The 17,731-nt window shown below is 41.7% G+C and overlaps 1 protein-coding gene across 3 annotated transcripts in view; it reads left to right on the top strand.

Moving 5' to 3' along the window:
- Nucleotides 1–1,114: 1,114 nt before the first annotated feature.
- ADAM23 (ADAM metallopeptidase domain 23) overlaps nucleotides 1,115–17,731 on the top strand; it is a 165,006-nt gene continuing 148,389 nt past the window's right edge. For all 3 annotated transcript variants that reach the window (XM_066281025.1, XM_066281023.1, XM_066281024.1), the window contains exons 1-2: nucleotides 1,115–1,599; nucleotides 2,738–2,955. In XM_066281025.1, the coding sequence (XP_066137122.1) occupies nucleotides 1,386–1,599; nucleotides 2,738–2,955 (432 nt within the window). In that variant the 5' untranslated portion in view covers nucleotides 1,115–1,385. The remainder of the gene's footprint in view (nucleotides 1,600–2,737; nucleotides 2,956–17,731) is intronic.

Below are 17,731 nucleotides of genomic sequence, written 5' to 3'. Positions count from 1 at the left end.
TAAACGAATGCTTGCCTTATGGGAGTTTGGGGGCAGAAACATGCCACAGTCCTTAATTTGAAACCACCAGCTTTAGTGGTGGTTTCTAAATCAGGGGTCTTGGATTAACTTTTTTTTTTTTTTTTTTTTTTTAACAACAGTCAGAGAAAAATTTCCCCTTTTCTTTACAGAAGTCAAGACTGGATCTCAAAATTGGAAATGTGACCTCCCAGGCATACCCACACGGTTAAAAAAAAACGATGCATTTCTTAAGATAGGAGCCATACACTAGGTTTCTAATGTCCGTATTTCTTCCCCGCCAGAATTTCTAAATCCTTTCCGAACACGCCCAGTCATACTTTCTGAACTTTTGAGCAAACATTAGCTTCTGTTTTCCGTCAAGCCCCCAGGCACAGGCCGGGGGACTGAGGCCGGGGCGGAGCGCCCCGCGCCGGGAATCCCTGCGAGGGGGTCCGGCGGGCCGCGGCCGCTCAGCGTCGGTGCCCACCAGCCTGCGACGCGCGAACGAGCTTCCCAGCCCTGGTTCCACCCGGTGCCCACGAGCTGCAGGAGGAGCCGCGCTATTTTTACTTCCCCCACTGCAATCCTTTATATTTATTTGCAGGAAGGAAATAAATAAAGGATTAAGAAGGAAATGCTTGGCCTTAGTTTCTTTCCCGAAGAAGGAGGGGGTTGGAATAGAAAGGGGTATGTGAGGTATCGGGTGGTGGAGAAGGCTGGTTGATTTCTCTGCAGATCATTCTCTTCTCTGGCCTAGAAGCCCCTGCACTCTTTCGTCCCTTCGGGCTCGTCCACGAATGCCAGCTTCCCCTTCCCCCACCTCTGGAGGTGCCGCCGTCACCCCTGAGGCTGCCTGGGTTGCTGCATCACTCTGCTGCTTCCCTCCCTCCCACTCCGGCCGCAGTTTCGCCCGGCTCCACAATAACACATGCGCAGTGCGTTCTGTGCCAGGCAACAGCATCAGCAGCAGCATCAGTACCCGAAGCCGCTCTCCGGCGCGCTCTCGAGGGCGGGGAGCGCGCCCGCGCCGCGCGCGGCCCCGCGTCGCTCGCTCCCGCGCGCCGGCTCAGCATCCTCAGCCCCAGCAGCAGCCCCCGCAGTTGCTGAAGCGGCCGCGCCCGCCGCAGGGAGGGAGGAGCATCAAGGGAGGTTCCAAGTTGGCGGAGCGGCTGGGACCCCCCGACTCTTCAGCGGCCGTCCCGGGAGGCCCTGAAACGCGAGCAGGGGAGGGGGCACCGCCCAGTCCCTAGTCCCCAGCCCTGACCCCTGCCCGCCGCGGCACCATGCGCGCCCAGCCGGCGTGACCGGCTCCGCCCGCAGCCTCCCCGCAGCCTAGTCCGGCGCTCTCCCCGGCCACACTGAGCGGCGCCAGGGAGCTATGAGCCATGAAGCCGCCCGGCAGCAGCTCCCGGCGGCCGGCCCTAGTGGGCTGCAGCCTTCCGCGAGCCTCCAGCGACCCCCGCGGCGGCCCCGCCGGCCGGGCGCCTGCCCGCGCCCTGGCCCGCGCGCCTCCCTGCCGCCTGCTCCTCGTCCTTCTCCTGCTGCCTCCTCTCGGCGCCTCGTCCTGGCCCCGCGCCTGGGGGGCTGCTGCACCCAGCGGTGGGTATGGCCCCGGTGCCCTTTGCATTGCCTTGCCTGCCGGGCCCTGCAAAGGAAAACGAAGGGCACGCGGGACCGTGCGCTCCGGACACGTCCCAGGCTCGGCCTTTCCGCGCCTCCCTGCCTGCTTCTCCACCTTTCTCATTCCCAAGCCCCCATTTATGCCACTTCACTTTTTGAAGTCCATTTCTGTTGCATTCACTAAAAAAAACCCATTCTAATTACTGTCGGTTCCACTGGAAGGTATATAGTGGATGCGGGGTCCCTCTGTGCAACTTGGCCGAAGGGAACCCTGTGAATGGGGAATGCAGCGAGGGAGCAAGTTGCTTCTTGGGTGGTGGAGCCTGAATGTGAATGCGGAAGGATGTAATAATAGTTGTAATGTGTTGTTTCCTCAAATTACCTCTGGGTTTATTCCCTGCTCTTAACCATTAAAGTGGGGAAGAGAAACTTCAGGGGTATAAACCTTTGGTTTGTAATTTCTCAAAATGCTTGTCATAATAGTGAACAATTCAGATAATATAATGGCCAATACAATTGGAAACCAGTGAAAGCAGAAAGCTGGCCTTGGCAGGAACATAAAAAGGAATTGGAAAGCTGCCAGCATCTGCATCCCTCTGTAGCAAAGGAGTTTTGCTCATCTCAAAGTTAGGAGAAAAAAGAATTGTCCATTTTGTTAAATGAAGCAGTTAATATGAATTCAGCACTCACGTTATCTCAGGAGCGTTCTTAGCTCTCAGATGGGATACTCCTAGTCAGAGTACCTTTGAGCTTCTGTGGACTCAGATGAGGGTCCCAATCCCTAAGCATGTTCATTTAATGACTCTTCCTTCAAGTCCATTCTGCTCCCCCCATACTTAAAAGTATAGATTTGAGACATGTTAGAAATGTATGTACAAAACATAAGTCGAAATAAACAGTACATTATTGTATCAGCCTTATTGGCTGTTAACTTATCCAGGCCATTTCATTGTTGCAATAACTTGCTTTCCTGTGTGTCCACTTTTTAACTGCTTATAAACAGGAAACTTTGTTTTTGTCATTGATGGAAAAATAAATGCATTTTGGTATTTATGTATTTATAGGGTATATATATGTGTGTATATTTGTGCCCCCCTGCCCCCTTCTGCCCAACCAGCTCCGCATTGGAATGAAACTGCAGAAAAAAAATTGGGAGTCCTGGCAGATGAAGACAACACATTGCAACAGAATAACAGCAGTAATACCAGTTACAGCAATGCAATGCAGAAAGAAATCACACTGCCTTCAAGACTGGTATATTACATCAACCAAGACTCTGAAAGCCCTTATCATGTTCTTGACACAAAGGCAAGGCACCAGCAAAAACATAATAAGGTAGGCAGGGGGCTGGGTATGCAGAAGTAGTTGTCATGAAGAGTTACTTTTGATTTGATTTTCTGTCAGAATCTGATTTCACAAATTTTACTGTAGCATTTTATTAACAAATCAATTAATATTATGATAGAGGAGAAACTGGAGGGAATTAACCTGTGATTTACTGGAATAGAATTGCTGTTTCTCTTCTCTGACTCTATAATGGAATCGGAATTCTCTTAATGGTGTTAGAAATTTAACAGCTGAAATGTGGTCCCTGTATCTTTCAGGTACATTGGAAACTGAACAATAGTTAAGTGACTGTGTTTACAGTCCTCATTTATATCTGTGAGGCTTTATGTAAAGGTGTAGTATTCCTCCTCTCATGTTGAAAACTGCTTTCAGTCTGGACACAGAAGATTGCTACATGAGGCTGTTTGGCAGCAACTTCCCCATCAAACTTGCACTTAGAAATTGAGTGTTTAAATGTAAGCAACTTCTCTTTAACTGGTAGGAAAAAATACTTTCTGTTATATTTTCAGTAGGTAATCAATTATACATTTAAAAAGACTATGGTGAATACAAACAGACCATTTATACAACATAGAGACCAGTTTGGTCAACATACTTCCTTCAGACTTTATCTGCACTCATTGAGTGATTGCTGTACTTTCAGGTTGACCAGAAAGTTGCACTGATTTTAAAAAGGCATTCAGCAGAAAGTGAAGGTGCTTGATATCCAAAGAGTTTAGGAATCTTCTTGTCTACTTACTATTCTTTGTTTGAGTTAATATTTTGGACCCTGTTGGGCAGATAAAATATATTATGCTCACTTTGTTAAAGATGGCGCTGCCCACATGGAAGCCCGTCGCCCAGGTGATAATATTAGTTGTCCTTCTTGCTTGTGGTGGGCATGATTATGTTAATATGTGTTGGGGGAGGGCTTTCGTGCCAAAAGGTTTTAAAAGAAAAAGAGATCAAGTTGTTCCAGGAAGAGTGATTATGTTCTAGCAGGAACCCATGCTAGAGGAGAGCAGAGAAAGGCCACGTGGAGGAGAGGAGAGGCAGCCAAGATGGTGGAGTGCTGAAGGAGAAGCCAGTTTGTGCAGAGTTTGTGCAGAGAGAAGGAGATGGGGAACAGAAGTGAATAAGGCCGGAGAGGTAGAAAACTTTGATTCTAGGAAACTCGGATAAGTCAGTGGTTTTGGGAGCCCTGAATGGAAGGGGAAGTGTTTTCCCACTGTGTGTATTTCTTGCCCGCTGGGTGCAAGGATAAAGATGATGGGCCACCAGTTCTTGGCTCTTTTGTTTCATTACCGTCTGTCTGAATCAAATGCAAACCTGCATGAGCCAGGCGGCTCTGATGGTGGCCGCGGTTACTGACCATATAGACCCCAAGCAGATTAACACAATGGGTTGTCAGTGCCTCTGTTCTATGTCAGGAGCAGAAAATCAAGTCTGGTTGTCAAAGATTTTACTTTGGACTATACTTGTTTAGTTGAGAAGAATGGCAACTGTCTAAACAGTTACATTAGAACTTTAGAAAAGTACCTGTGGTTTACATTATTGTTTTTATTAGTTTTCTAAAATATAGGTAAGTGGTAACTATTTATTCCCATATTACAAATAGGGAGTTAGAAATGTCAGGCTTTTAGGGAACTTTCCCAATATTGTAAAATAGCTAATATAAAACTCAAGAGGGCTGAATACTTAATATTTACTATTTTTTTATAAGTCAGGTTTCTGAGAAATGCTTCCTTTGTACTGATTATTATTAGAGAAGTTAGTTTTTTTTTTTCCAAAATATTATGAAGTGGCTGCTAACCGCCTTGGCTGAGATGAATGGGTCTGTGTTTGCCGCCCTTTTCTTATCAGCACTTATGGAACTTAATGGGGTGACTCCTGGATCATGTCTACCTATATGTCTTGTTGATAGCACAAGTGGGTGGTGTTATTAAGGAAGAAGAGTCCAACGCCTTCTCATGAATGCTTTGAGGCCGATTTTATGGCTTTCCTAATTAATGACAATTTTATGGTTCTCAAACTCCAGTGCCTTTGCATAAAGTACTGGAGGAAGGCATAAAAAACTGTCTCCAAGTCTATTTGAAAGAATGGTCAAGCCCTCCTGAGTTGAGACTTAAAAGAAATTTCAGTGGAACTTCTTTGTAACTCAGGTGTTGGAGGCTAGACTAACTCTTGTCTTAAAGTCTAACCTTATGTGGTTGCTTTGTTGGTGGGCCATTGTTTGACTACAATCTGTCCGATAATAGTTTGTTAAAACTTCACCCGCCACTCATGTAGAGGAATAGACTTCTCACTAGGGAACTCATACTTGTGATTGAAATGATTCTACCTCCCCACTTTCATTTCCCAGGGTGGTTGGGCTTCTTTTATCTTCAAAAAATGTTTACAAAGAAATTATATTTGAAAGCACTTTTCTCTTTCTTATTAGTTTAATTCAACAAACATTTGTTGCACATTTCTATGTGTAAAGTAGCATGCTACAGATTCAGAGATAAGAGATAACCAGGAGGAACAAGACATGATCTGTTTTCTAGGAGACACAAAAGGAGATAAGCAGGATTCTGAAAAGCGCTCCCATCCAGGTATAAACAGTCTTCTTAAATGGTGTATTCCTTGAAATTTCCATTTATGTTCTGGAATTTTACTTTTACTTCTGTTTTTTAAGCATCTCTTGGAGAGTTGGCAAAAAGAGTTCCCATTGCTTTCAGCCTATTTCTTAGGATGACTTGCCTAATAAGAGTGACGAGAAATGCTTCTTAGTTCAGCAGCTTTACAAATACTTCAGTAAGAGAGAAAGTATAGAATTTCATCATTTTTGCTTCTATAAGTTTTTACTTTACTAGATAGTAAAGGTAGGATGTACCTTTTCTCCTCCCCAGATTTCATTGTACTGAAGCACGTTTTAATGACTGCCTGGGAAATGCTGAATCACTGTGCTGTTCGCCAGGATTCTCCTAGTTTGGGGGTAGAGGTGGAGAGGGAAAGTCCCAGGTATAGGTTGCAAGGCATGCTCCATTTTTGTTTCATAAATAAATACTCAGTGTTGATCAGGCTTTATTGCTTTACAGCTGTGAAAATTAAAATGTTTAACTCTTTCAAAATTGGTGAGTTCAAGAGCAGCTGATACAAAGCACTTCTGTAATACCAGTGTTTTTGAAAACTTTAAAGTTTTCCTTGTGGAATTGTTAATGGTGAATGTCAGAGTCAGGCCTCGGTTCTTGAGTTAGGCTAAGAAAGAATACAAAGTCAAGAACCCTAATGCAAACAAGTTTATTTAGCAAGTCAGAGGTTGAAGAAGTGAGCAAGCTGGGCTGTGTGGACTAAGGAAACAGGTTACAGAGGCAAAAGAAGGGCCCTTGGAGCTTAGGAGAGAGAAAGCAAAAAGAAGGTTGTGGGCATGTGAGAGAGAGAGAGAGAAAGAAAGAGAGTGAGAGAGAGGCAGAGGTAGAGGTGGGGGAGGGAGAGGAGAGAGAGTTGTCTTAAGGGTTTTATCAGTTTCTCAAAGGCTGGGACTTTAGAGGAGGATCTCAATAGAATTTTCATCAATTTTCCAGGGGTGTCCTTTCAGGGTCGTGCTCTCTCTTGATTGGTCAGTGCTAGGGTAGGTGGTCATTAGTCAATGCATCTGGTCCTGGTGTCAGCCATGGCACTGCTTTTTCTGGTTTTGCTGCTCTTCTGGGCCTGGAACTGAAACACAACTGAGGCCTAGATGTTATTTCTAGTTTGACCAAAACTCTGTGTTTTGTTCCTAAGATTATTTGATGCTGATCAGAACCTCTTTGTCCTGCGGGCTTAATGCTTAAGGGAATGGTCATGCAAGGGTGTGTGTGGGAGTCATTTGAGGCTATACCCTTTTCCATTGTTCCTCCCATAAGGGGGTATAACCTGCAGGACTAGTGACTTGTTAGGGGAGGGAAAGGTCACCATGGGGGTGAGGTTCTAACCTATAATAGTGTTTTCTCTACTTTTGCTGTTGCTAGGCATCTAGGACTTTCTACCCTGGGGACATTCCATACCTGGCCTATCATTCCTGTTCTGCTTATGCCTAACTGCCTACTCTGTCAGAATCTTTTTATCTCTAAATAGGGTGATGGATAACTTATTGTCCAAACTACTCCATTTTCCAGAGTTAAAGAGGACACATTTAAAAATTATGCCAGGACTATAGGCATAAATCAAGGGGTCTAGAGCAGATGGGGACTCTGGTCACCTTGGATTAAAACAGTTAATTGGTTTTTGGTGCTTATTCATAATTTATTTTATTTTCTGAAGAGTTATTGTAAATTTTTCTGACCAGCTAGGATGTCAGTACCACCATATAGAAGTATTAGGGTCTGAAATGAAAAAATTTAATTTTGTTTTATTACCAATACATATCTTCTTCATTTGTAGAGACTTTTACAAGAATGAATAGAATTTTATGATTACTACACATAAGTATTTTATTAACCACTAACTCAATATATGAATAAAGTAGACCATACAATTTAAAAGGGAAACTATTTAGATGTACTCATTTGTTCATTCATTCACTCATTCAATCTGAGATAATTCTTTGAGGTCTGTTTCTAGGAAAGTTAATGAATCTATGGGTGAGGAAAAATAATTTTTTCTTTATCCTACTAGGTTCTTGGCTGAGATGCACCCTCTATTAAAAGACAGATTAACAGGAGAAAAATTAATTTAATAACATATAGACCTGCTATGTAAATAGTACGTAGGAGAGGCCCAGAAAAACTGAGTACCTCTTTGAAAGGGCCCATGCCCTCACCTTAAAACATATCTTCAGCTAAAGACCTAGGAAGGTGTTGGGGGTGGGAGCCAGGTTTAGGAGGGTAGAGAAATCACAGTAAAAAAGGTTCAGGTTGTTATGCAGATATAAGTCTCTGCCTTTTCCATTGATACAAGTTTCTAGTATTATAGTCATCCTCCTCTTCCTGGTACAGAGGGAGATGCCCCTACCAATGGGAATTTCTTATAAATGTAATGTTTCTTACAAAAGGGTAATTTCTACACAGTTTTTCAGGGCTTTGCTTATGTCTGCTGGTTCTTAAAAATAATTGGCCTAAAATAATCCTCATGTCAAAGAAGCATATTTTGGGGTGGTATATTCTGCTCCTGTTCAAGCCTTTTTCTGAAACTTCCCTTTAGTCTAAAATTACTCGCTCTGTATCCTGCTGTCTTAGGCTTCTTTTCTCTTCCAGGTGAGTGGGGACAGGTGAGGTACACTGTGCCTCGCACAGGGGCTGGGGAGGATGAAAGTCATCTCCTTCGACTTTAGTCAGCCTGCTTATGCTCAGTCTTTTGTTACCTATCTGCTGTGTTGGGGACATGAACCTGGTGTTTTGAATTAAGAATATGCAGATTATGGCTTGCTAAATGAGGGGACCCAGACCCAGTAGGCTGGTAGTTTTCTCAGCATCTGAGCTCCCTCTTTGGAGAAGTGAAACCCACGGGGTCTTTTTGATCGAAGGCTCAGTTTTAGTACACTCACACAAAGTAGTCAAAGATGTATCACCTATCCTCAAAGCAGGGCAGGGTGGGGAGGCAGTGAGCTGGGGGGAAGGGCTGTCCTCTGTCCCAGGTCACAAGCATCAGGCAATAGAACAGGATAGCAAGCCCTAGGTGCTTGGACCGAGGCCTCTAACTTTACTCAGGCTTAATTTTAAGGGACTATATTAAAAGGTGTAAAAGTAAAGTGGGAAGTTATGATGGGAACCCTAAACTCAAGTCCTTGTCTATATGTTTAGATGGTGGGTGTGAGCAGAGTTATCATACTGTGAAATGCCTATGCAGCAACTCAGAAAAACAAAAGTTGTGTTTTTCTCATCACCCCTACCCCCCAACACCCCAGATTGAAGAGTGAGAAGACAGATATTTAAGTGAATTTAGATCATGATGATTATTATTACTTCCCACTCAACTTCAGGACAGGGCCATCTATCTTGACCCCCTGAAGCCAGCTGCTCCCTTGTTTTTGGTATGGGAAAACAGAGAAAGATACAGGGTCCTTTCTCAGAGTTGGTAGAGTGGCAACTATTAAGTTATGTGACAATACAATCTTTTGTATTGGTTTCAACAGCCTTCCCAAATTTTCTAAGTCTTCCTAAGCATTCATTATAAAGTTGCAGTGTATAGAATTCAGGCTTGTCATGGTTTTACTTGTAATTTCTGGCATACAGTACGCTGTCAGTAAATATCTGTTGAATGAATTGATGATTAAACATGCATATGTTAGAAAGAGTGCAGTGCTTTTTGTGAAATTTTATGTTATAATCAAATTGACATTCAAAAGAGCCTCAAGTTACTGTTAAGCATTTTTGGCACTGTGACAGATCAGTAGGAGAGATCATTTGGTTGAGTTTTTTGGCACTGCATAAATCACACCTACTGTATGCGTACTTTACCTAAAATAGTGAAAATACCTACAATTCTGAGATTATCCTGATCACTAACACCCACCATTAATATGGCTAATCAAGAGCTCACCAGGTGGTAGTTTTTGTAATTGTTAGGGGTTAAGGTGTCCATTGACATATATCTAGTAAATCAGATTTATATTTATTAATGGTCAAGTTCTCTTTGGTTCATTAAACTTTTATTGAATACTTATTTTGAATCAGGCACTGGGATGGAATCTGGTAAAAGTGATTAAAAATACTCAGTTCTTACTCTTGCTCATAACTTGATGGTGTCAGGAACAAGGCAGCTGGTGTGCATGCTTTATACCCAGGCAGTAGCTCATGGTAAGAACAAGAGGCTGTGGTCATTTAGGAAAGTCAAAGAAGACCTCATAGAGGAAGAAACAATTAAGTTGGCTCTAAAGAGCAATTATGAGGTAAATTTTGGGGAAATGGGACCACAGAGTCAGGGGCAAAGGCTCTGGCCTGCTGGGAAGCAGTAGGAAATTCGGTGTGGTGAGTGTGAGAAGGAGAAATCCTAGTGTGGGAAATTTAAAAAAATTGAGCATTCCCCTGGCCAGATAGCTTCATTGTTTAGAGCGGGGTAGTCAACCTTTTTATACCTACCACCCACTTTTGTATCTCTGTTAGTAGTAAAATTTTCTAACCACCCACTGGTTCCACAGTAATGGTGATTTATAAAGTAGGAAAGTTACTTTATAAAATTTATAAAGCAGAGTTACAGCAAGTTAAAGCATATAATAATAACTACTTACCAAGTACTTTATGTTGGATTTTTGCTAAGTTTGGCAGAATAAATCTTTATAAAACAACTTACTATAGTTAAATCTATCTTTTTATTTATACCAGGGGTCGGGAACCTATGGCTTATGAGCCAGATGTGGCTCTTTTGATGGCTGCATTCTGGCTCACAGACAAATCTTTAATAAAAAAAATAATGTTGAAAATATAAAACATTCTCATGTATTACAATCCATTCATTTCCTACCGCTCATGTTCATGGTTGTGGGTGGCTGGAGCCAATCACAGCTGTCCTCCGGGACAACACCAAATTTTTATTGGATAATGCGTAATGTACACGGGTCGTTGTATGGCTTTCATGGAATTACATTTTAAAATATGTGGCATTCATGGCTCTCTCAGCCATAAAGATTCCCGACCTCTGATTTATACTTTGGTTGCTCCACTACTGCTCACCATGAAAGCTGGAACACCCACTAGTGGGCAGTAGGGACCAGGTTGACTACCCCTGGTTTAGAGCATCGTCTTGAAGCACAGAGGTTGGCAGTTTGGTCCCTGGTCAGGGCACATACAGGAACAGATCAATGTTCCTGTCTGCTATCTGTCTCTCTACCTCTCTCCCTTCTTCTCTCTCTAAAATCAATAATAAAAAAAAGAATTGAACATTATTTTTATATCTGTAGTCAATTAAAAAAACATCAATTCCTCTGTAAACCTAATAATGTACATATTTATAGATATAGCAGTTGAGATTTGTAGTTAGTGTCTTCAAAAAGGTCAAATAGCTAGTGTCAGGCAGAGACGGGGTTTAAACCCAAGTCTTATTTTGATTAAGCTCACTCTGCACAGAGAATAGGGTGTGTTGAGAGTGGCAGGTAGTGAACATGAAAGGCCGTGAAGAGAAAAGGGGTCTGGATCTATTCCTTATCAAATAGTTAAGTCCTGAGAAGTCAGGGAGTAAGCACATTGTGGGTTGAATATTGATTGATTGCCAGTTCTGTGGTTCCTCGGGGACTTTATCCTCTAGTGCAGGGGTCGGGAACCTTTTCGGCTGAGAGAGCCATGAATGCCACATTTTTTAAATTGTAATTCCATGAGAGCCATACAACGACCCGTGTACATTACGCATTATCCAATAAAAATTTGGTGTTGTCCTGGAGGACAGCTGTGATTGGCTCCAACCACCCACAACCATGAACATGAGCGGTAGGAAATGAATGAATTGTAATACATGAGAATGTTTTATATTTTTAACGTTATTATTATTTTTATTGAAGATCTGTCTGTGAGCCAGATGCAGCCATCAAAAGAGCCACATCTGGCTCGTGAGCCATAGGTTCCCGACCCCTGCTCTAGGGGAAGGAGGCAGACCATAAACACAAGAACAATGACAACACAAGCATTTCAGGTACTGGGAAGTGCTTGAAGAAGATAAAGTGTGTATATGGTGCATATATGGTGGAGAGAGGTGTGTGGGATGATTCCTCTTGAATAATCAGAAGATTAGGCCTATGATCTTGGGCAGAAGTAACCCATCTATGGTCCTTCTCCTTTAGATGGGGTGGACACTAGCTCTTTACTTCATTGACTTCCACTTCTTGTTGCCAAACACTCACCCTTCTTCATTTTTGTTGTGTGCCTGGTCTCTATAGGTGTTTGAGTTTGGATCCCAGTTTTTGATTCTTCTCTCCCTAGAGTGTAGACCAGTTTTGATCATCTCACCCTGGATTGATTTGACTGCCATCATGCTTGCCAGCAGTCTGAAGCTGAGCTGGGCTGTTAAAAGTCCTGCTTTAGCGTGTATTCCTCCATAAAATGCTTTCTGCTCATTGGTTGACTCACTCTTGCTAACTATTATATATAAGTACCAGTGTCATTCTGTCTTCACTTATTCTCAGGTTTTTGTTAACACAGGCCACTGTCCTTCTCTTGACAGCCAGTCAAAAAATGACCCAGGAGCGTTTAGTTACCTGATGGCATTGTCCAAGGTTGGTGGCATCACTCATCTGAGGATCGTCAGGCAGGAAGTGAACTCATGTTTCCTCCTTGCTCCTTTTTATCAGTGGTACCACTATTTTCCTAGCCACCTAAAGGTGAACCTTCGGAGCCGCCGTTGACTCTCTTCTCTCCTTCATCGTCTCTCTATAAATAGTCACTTATTAAGTCTTGATGTTTCTCCCTTGAATTCATTCCTCCTCCTCTCTCTGTATTGTGTTCTTGTCATCGCCTCTTGTCTCTCTCTCTCTCTGTCAATCCATCAGTCCCCTGCTGACAGATCAGTCTTCGTGGCACACTTATTTCTCACGTGACTCCCATTATCCTCGTGCAACAAGCATAATGTCAGCGAGATGAGTTTTACTTGTGGAGTAAAGGAGAGCATGTTAAACGCTCTGGAAGAGCTGTCACCCCCTTGAGTATACTACACATTTACTGTTTTGTTCTCCTTTTAGCATTTTTCCAGGCCTGTTTACCCAAAGGTCAGTGCATGGCAGGAGGTAATTTTGTCTGCATGACTCCATTCATTTCTGTCCAAACTCTGGGACTAGTTATGGAAATCCCTTGTGATCAGTGGTAACAACCTTATCTGTCAGTAATATGTTCTGAGGCTTTTGTTTTAGGTTCAAATTTTGTTAAATTCCTGCTTCAGAAGATCCTGTCATTTCTCTCTTTAAGACCTGAGTAATTAATTGCTCCTAGAATATGTTTGCTGAATGCAAATGTTTTATTCCTCTCAAGAATGTACATAATCATAGGGCTTTATTCACACAAAGTATCAATTCACAAGTGATGTGGGTACCCTTTAACCTTATGAAAGACGCATTCATTCACATAATTCACTCATTCAAAATCCACCAAGCATGTGATTTTTGCAATTTTGCAAAGGAGTCTTTGTGTTCAGAATTTATATAAATTCAGGACAATTTTAATCAAGTCTAATGCTAAGAATTCTATTATAAAAGAATAGATTCAGTTATCATATTGGACTCAAAATAATGAGATGTTAAAAACAATCATGTTCATTCACAGCAAATTAAGATAAAGTGTTTTCTTTTTATAGAGGAATGTGAGAGGTGCATTCTCCATCACTGGGGACCCATCTGGGGTAGAGCCAAACCTGTGAATTGACTTGATGTTCCAAATAAGGTCTTGTTTATATAGGTATCTTCTCTGGCTGAAGAGTAGATGGAGGCTTCTTTCCTCATCTGGAAAATTAGAAATTAATGAACTAGAGAACTATTTTTAATTTTATTGTGAGATATATTTATTGGCTAACAAATTCTACCTTAATGTGAAATGCTCTCTAAGCTTTCTATTTAGAAATGAAAAGGATAGAAATTAAAATAGTTTCCTCTATTGATAGACATTAATTACAGAGAGTTAAGTTTAGACCAGGGGTCCCCAAACTACGGCCCGCGGGCCTCATGCGGCCCCCTGAGGCCATTTATCTGGCCCCCGCCGCACTTCCGGAAGGGGCACCTCTTTCATTGGTGGTCAGTAAGAGGAGCATAGTTCCCATTGAAATACTGGTCAGTTTGTTGATTTAAATTTACTTGTTCTTTATTTTAAATATTGTATTTGTTCCGTTTTGTTTTTTTACTTTAAGATATGTGCAGTGTGCATAGGGATTTGTTCATAGTTTTTTTTTTATAGTCTGGCCCTCCAATGGTCTGAAGGACAGTGAACTGGCCCCCTGTGTAAAAAGTTTGGGGACCCCTGGTTTAGACGAACCAACAAATGGAATTGTAAATAACGCCTTATAACCAGTGATTGTATTGGTCTTTAGCTTTGATCTATCAAATTAAAGTTGGGGACATTCACTTCTTCTGATCTCACGGCAGTGTCCACTTGAGGGTGTCATCCTGGTACATTTTTAATCCGAAGAGGGTAGTGGGAACAAGATAATTGCATGGTTTCGGACCACCTCTCTCCGCCCTCCATAGGGCCGAAGATTAATTTTGGAAGTCAAATCTAAGCATGCCTAGAGGCGTGTCATAAAACATTCCAGAACCGCCTGACCTGTGGTGGCGCATTGGATAACGCATCGACCTGGAAATGCTGAGGTCGCCGGTTCAAAACCCTGGGCTTGCCTGGTCAAGGCACATATGGGAGTTGATGCTTCCAGCTCCTCCCGCCTTCTCTCTCTCTCTCTCTCCCTCTCTCTCTCCTCTTTAAAAATGAATAAAGAAAAAAAGAAAAAAAAAAAACATTCCAGAACCATGAAGAAATTGATTTTTGAGTATCTGCTGAATTTCAGTATCTGTTCCAGTGCTTCCTTTCCCTTAGTGTTGACATTCAAGAATTTGCTATATCTGGTTGTAGTCTGGAACACTTAATTGGGTGCTTTGTACAGTCTTTTAATTATAAACATGCCTGCTAATACCATATACCCTCAAAGTTAATAGTTGTATTGCAGATGGGCTTCATTAATAATAGAAATCAAACATCTCTCAGGGGCGTGGCCATCTTCCTCGTGTCTCCTTGCTCTTTTTCAGCTCAGTTGCATGTGTTAAATCACCTTGCAACTCCCTCTGCAATATGCTGGTAGTAAATATATTGCTTTTGCTGTGTACTTATCAAGGCATTTTCATATCTATCGTCATAGAACATCCTCACAGCAATAAAACAAGTTTAATTATGAGATGATTATTATTTGTGTGTTCTAGATGAGAAAACTTAAGTCCAAAGAGGTCAGTTCATTGGTCCAGGTCCTGGGAATTATTGGCATGACCAGAATGACCAGAACCTTGTTCTTTTTTCACACTACATCTATGCATTAAATGGGGGAACTTTCTGTCCCTTTTAGGCACCTTTTCTGTCAATGATAAAGACCCATGAACTAATTACACCATGTGTACACAAGAATACACTCACTGCTCCTGGCCTTACTCTGCAACTGGTTGATTTTCTTGTCTTTTTTTTTTTTTCTAAATAAAGACTCCAGATAAATAATCTTGTTTAAAATGCAGACATTTTTATAATACCTTGCCTACCTCCTTACTTTTCCTTCTTAATCTTCCTTAACTTTTTTTTTCCTCCATCAGATTCCCCATTCTCCTTGTTCATTTAAGAAGGGTGCTCACATTCGGTGTTTCCAAATTACCAGTCAGGCATTTGACTAGACTTCTCCTTTTTTGGAAAAATTTTCTCTACTATAGCCTTCTGTAGCCTGCAGACATAGGTCTTCCAAACAAGCTTCATTTAATAAGAAAGAACTGGGTAATTTACCCTGTGTTTTTTTACTAACACCCAATTTAAACTTTTTGTCAGCATGGGATAACCAGAGTTCCTACATAGACATATTATTTCAGAGCAAAGCAGGGAAATTGGCATCTTAATGATACAGTATAGGGATTTACTTGTCGAATAAATATGATTTCTACTAAGCTGTTAGAATGTAAGACATTCTTTGACCTCTCTTACTCCTTTTCCACATAGTGGGGAAGAATGGTGTGGGAGTCTGCTCGGGGGTGTGACAGATGTGCTAATCCCAGCTATTTAGACTTGGGCGAGTTACCTAGCCTTTCTAAGCTCCAGCTCTCTTATCAGTAATGCGCCTGACTGAAAGGGCATCACCCATGTAATGTAGTTTGCACCATCCCTGGCAAACAGGAAAGTTCTCAGGAAATGTTACCTGTTTATTACTGACTAGAGGCCTAGGGAATCCAAGTGTGAACTGCTATTTTATGAATAAAAGATTGTTTTATTTAAAAATAAAAAAGGAGGTGGAAAAAAAAAAGAATAGAAGTTTATCAAAGTCTATAAAAAGAATAAACGTCTGTGAAAGAAGATGGTGGGTTTAGAAGTAATTGTGAGGATGTTTGTGGGGAGGGGTGACTTTCAGGGTCTTCCTGGTTTTATGGCTGTGGATGACTTGATTCTTCACCTCAGATGAGAGTCGAGTAAATACCTGAGGATGTGGTGGGATGTTTTAGTGGCTGCAGTCCTCTAAGTTGAGGCATTGGGGGCAGTAGTCTGTAAACATGGTGCTTGTACTGGGAGAGCGGGCGGAGGGGTATTGGAGTTTTCCCTAAACCTTTGCCAATAATCAGGGCACTCCAGGGCAGGCTTAGAATGGGGCATTTTGGTGAGTTGTAAAATGAACTGGGGTTTTTTTTGTGGAGCTAATTGCTAAGTTGGGCATAGTTTGTCACCAGATACAATAAATAGCACAAATCATATGACAGTTTCCTTAAGAAATGTCCCTTCCTACTTCCAACAATTCCCCAAACAAAACAAAACCCAAGAAATACTTTCATGAATACCATTGACAGTTTTCTGGCTTTGAAATGTAATATCACCGTTATAAAACTATTTTAGTTAGAATAGTACACAGAGCTCCTTACCTGAAACACTGAATAGGGAGGGTAATATATCGGGAATAAAATTCTGGGATATTATTGAACATGCTGTGATCAGGTAGTAAAATTTTGAGCATTGTATCTTGAAATATTTCATATGTACATTGATTTCCCTTCTCTTGTAAATTATGGCTAAAAACAGTTAATGAACTCTATTAGTGAACGCAGTTAGTTAATCACCTTGTTAATTACTGTGGTCTGCCTTGCACAATGCAGTGAACTTTTGTCTCTGTAGAATGTTCAGACTGTAGTTACAGGCATTTATCACGGTTAGGCAGCATAAACACAATCACTAGTTTCCTTGAGAACCAGAGGGACATTGGGATAATGCTGCCTTGTTATTTTTTGCATTGCAATGGGGAGTAAAACATTTTTTTGAAAATAATTAACTATTATTCTTTGCCTTTCTTTTAAAAAAATTTTTTTTAATTTATTCATTTTGAGAGGAGAGAGAGAGAGAGAGAGAGAGAAAGGGGGGAGGAGCAGGAAGCTTCAACTCCCATATGTGCCTTGACCAGGCAAATGCAGGATATTGAACCAGCAACCTCGGCATTCCAGGTCGATGCTTTATCCACTGTGCCACCACAGGTCAGGCCTATTCTTTGCCTTTCAATGAAGTATATTTATATTTTTCTTTTATTCTTTTATTTGGGGCATTAATCCCTTTAAGATCTATTGATTCATTTCAAGACTATTGCCCAAATAATGTATTTATAAACTATTCTGTCTACCTGTCAGATTTTAAATCATTTTTCCATTTTAGTTTTCTAGAGCCCTTGGATGTCCCCTGACATGTTTTAACACCCTGGTGCGTTAAAGTTTATGAACTTATTTTAAACAAACACTTGTTTGTGATGTAACATTTGAAAATCTTAGTTTCTTCACAGAGAACATAATCTCTCCCTTGATAACCAGACTTACCTATCCAACTATTTATCTTGTATCTACACTTGGCTATCTAACAGGCAAGTCAAAGCTAACACATCCAAATCAGAACTCTTGTTTCTAACATGTCCTATCCCTACATGCCCCTCCCACATTCTTCACCATGCAAGTTAACGGCGGGAGTTGATCCTTCCAGCTGCTCTCCCCAAGAAACTTGACCATTTTCTTTATCTTCAGCGTCACTTCAAATCGTGTTTGTTCTTGCTTCAGTGCTACCTAGACTTTGACTATTCTCCCTGTCTCCATTGCTGCCAACCTGGTCTAATCCACCATCACTTCTCCCTGCTATTATTGATATCTCTTCCT

The sequence above is a fragment of the Saccopteryx bilineata genome, chromosome 5 (assembly GCF_036850765.1).
Source record: "Saccopteryx bilineata isolate mSacBil1 chromosome 5, mSacBil1_pri_phased_curated, whole genome shotgun sequence".
Taxonomy (NCBI): domain Eukaryota; kingdom Metazoa; phylum Chordata; class Mammalia; order Chiroptera; family Emballonuridae; genus Saccopteryx; species Saccopteryx bilineata.
The sequence above is the reverse complement of the archived record's forward strand: the minus strand, read 5'-3'. Positions and strand labels throughout refer to the sequence as shown.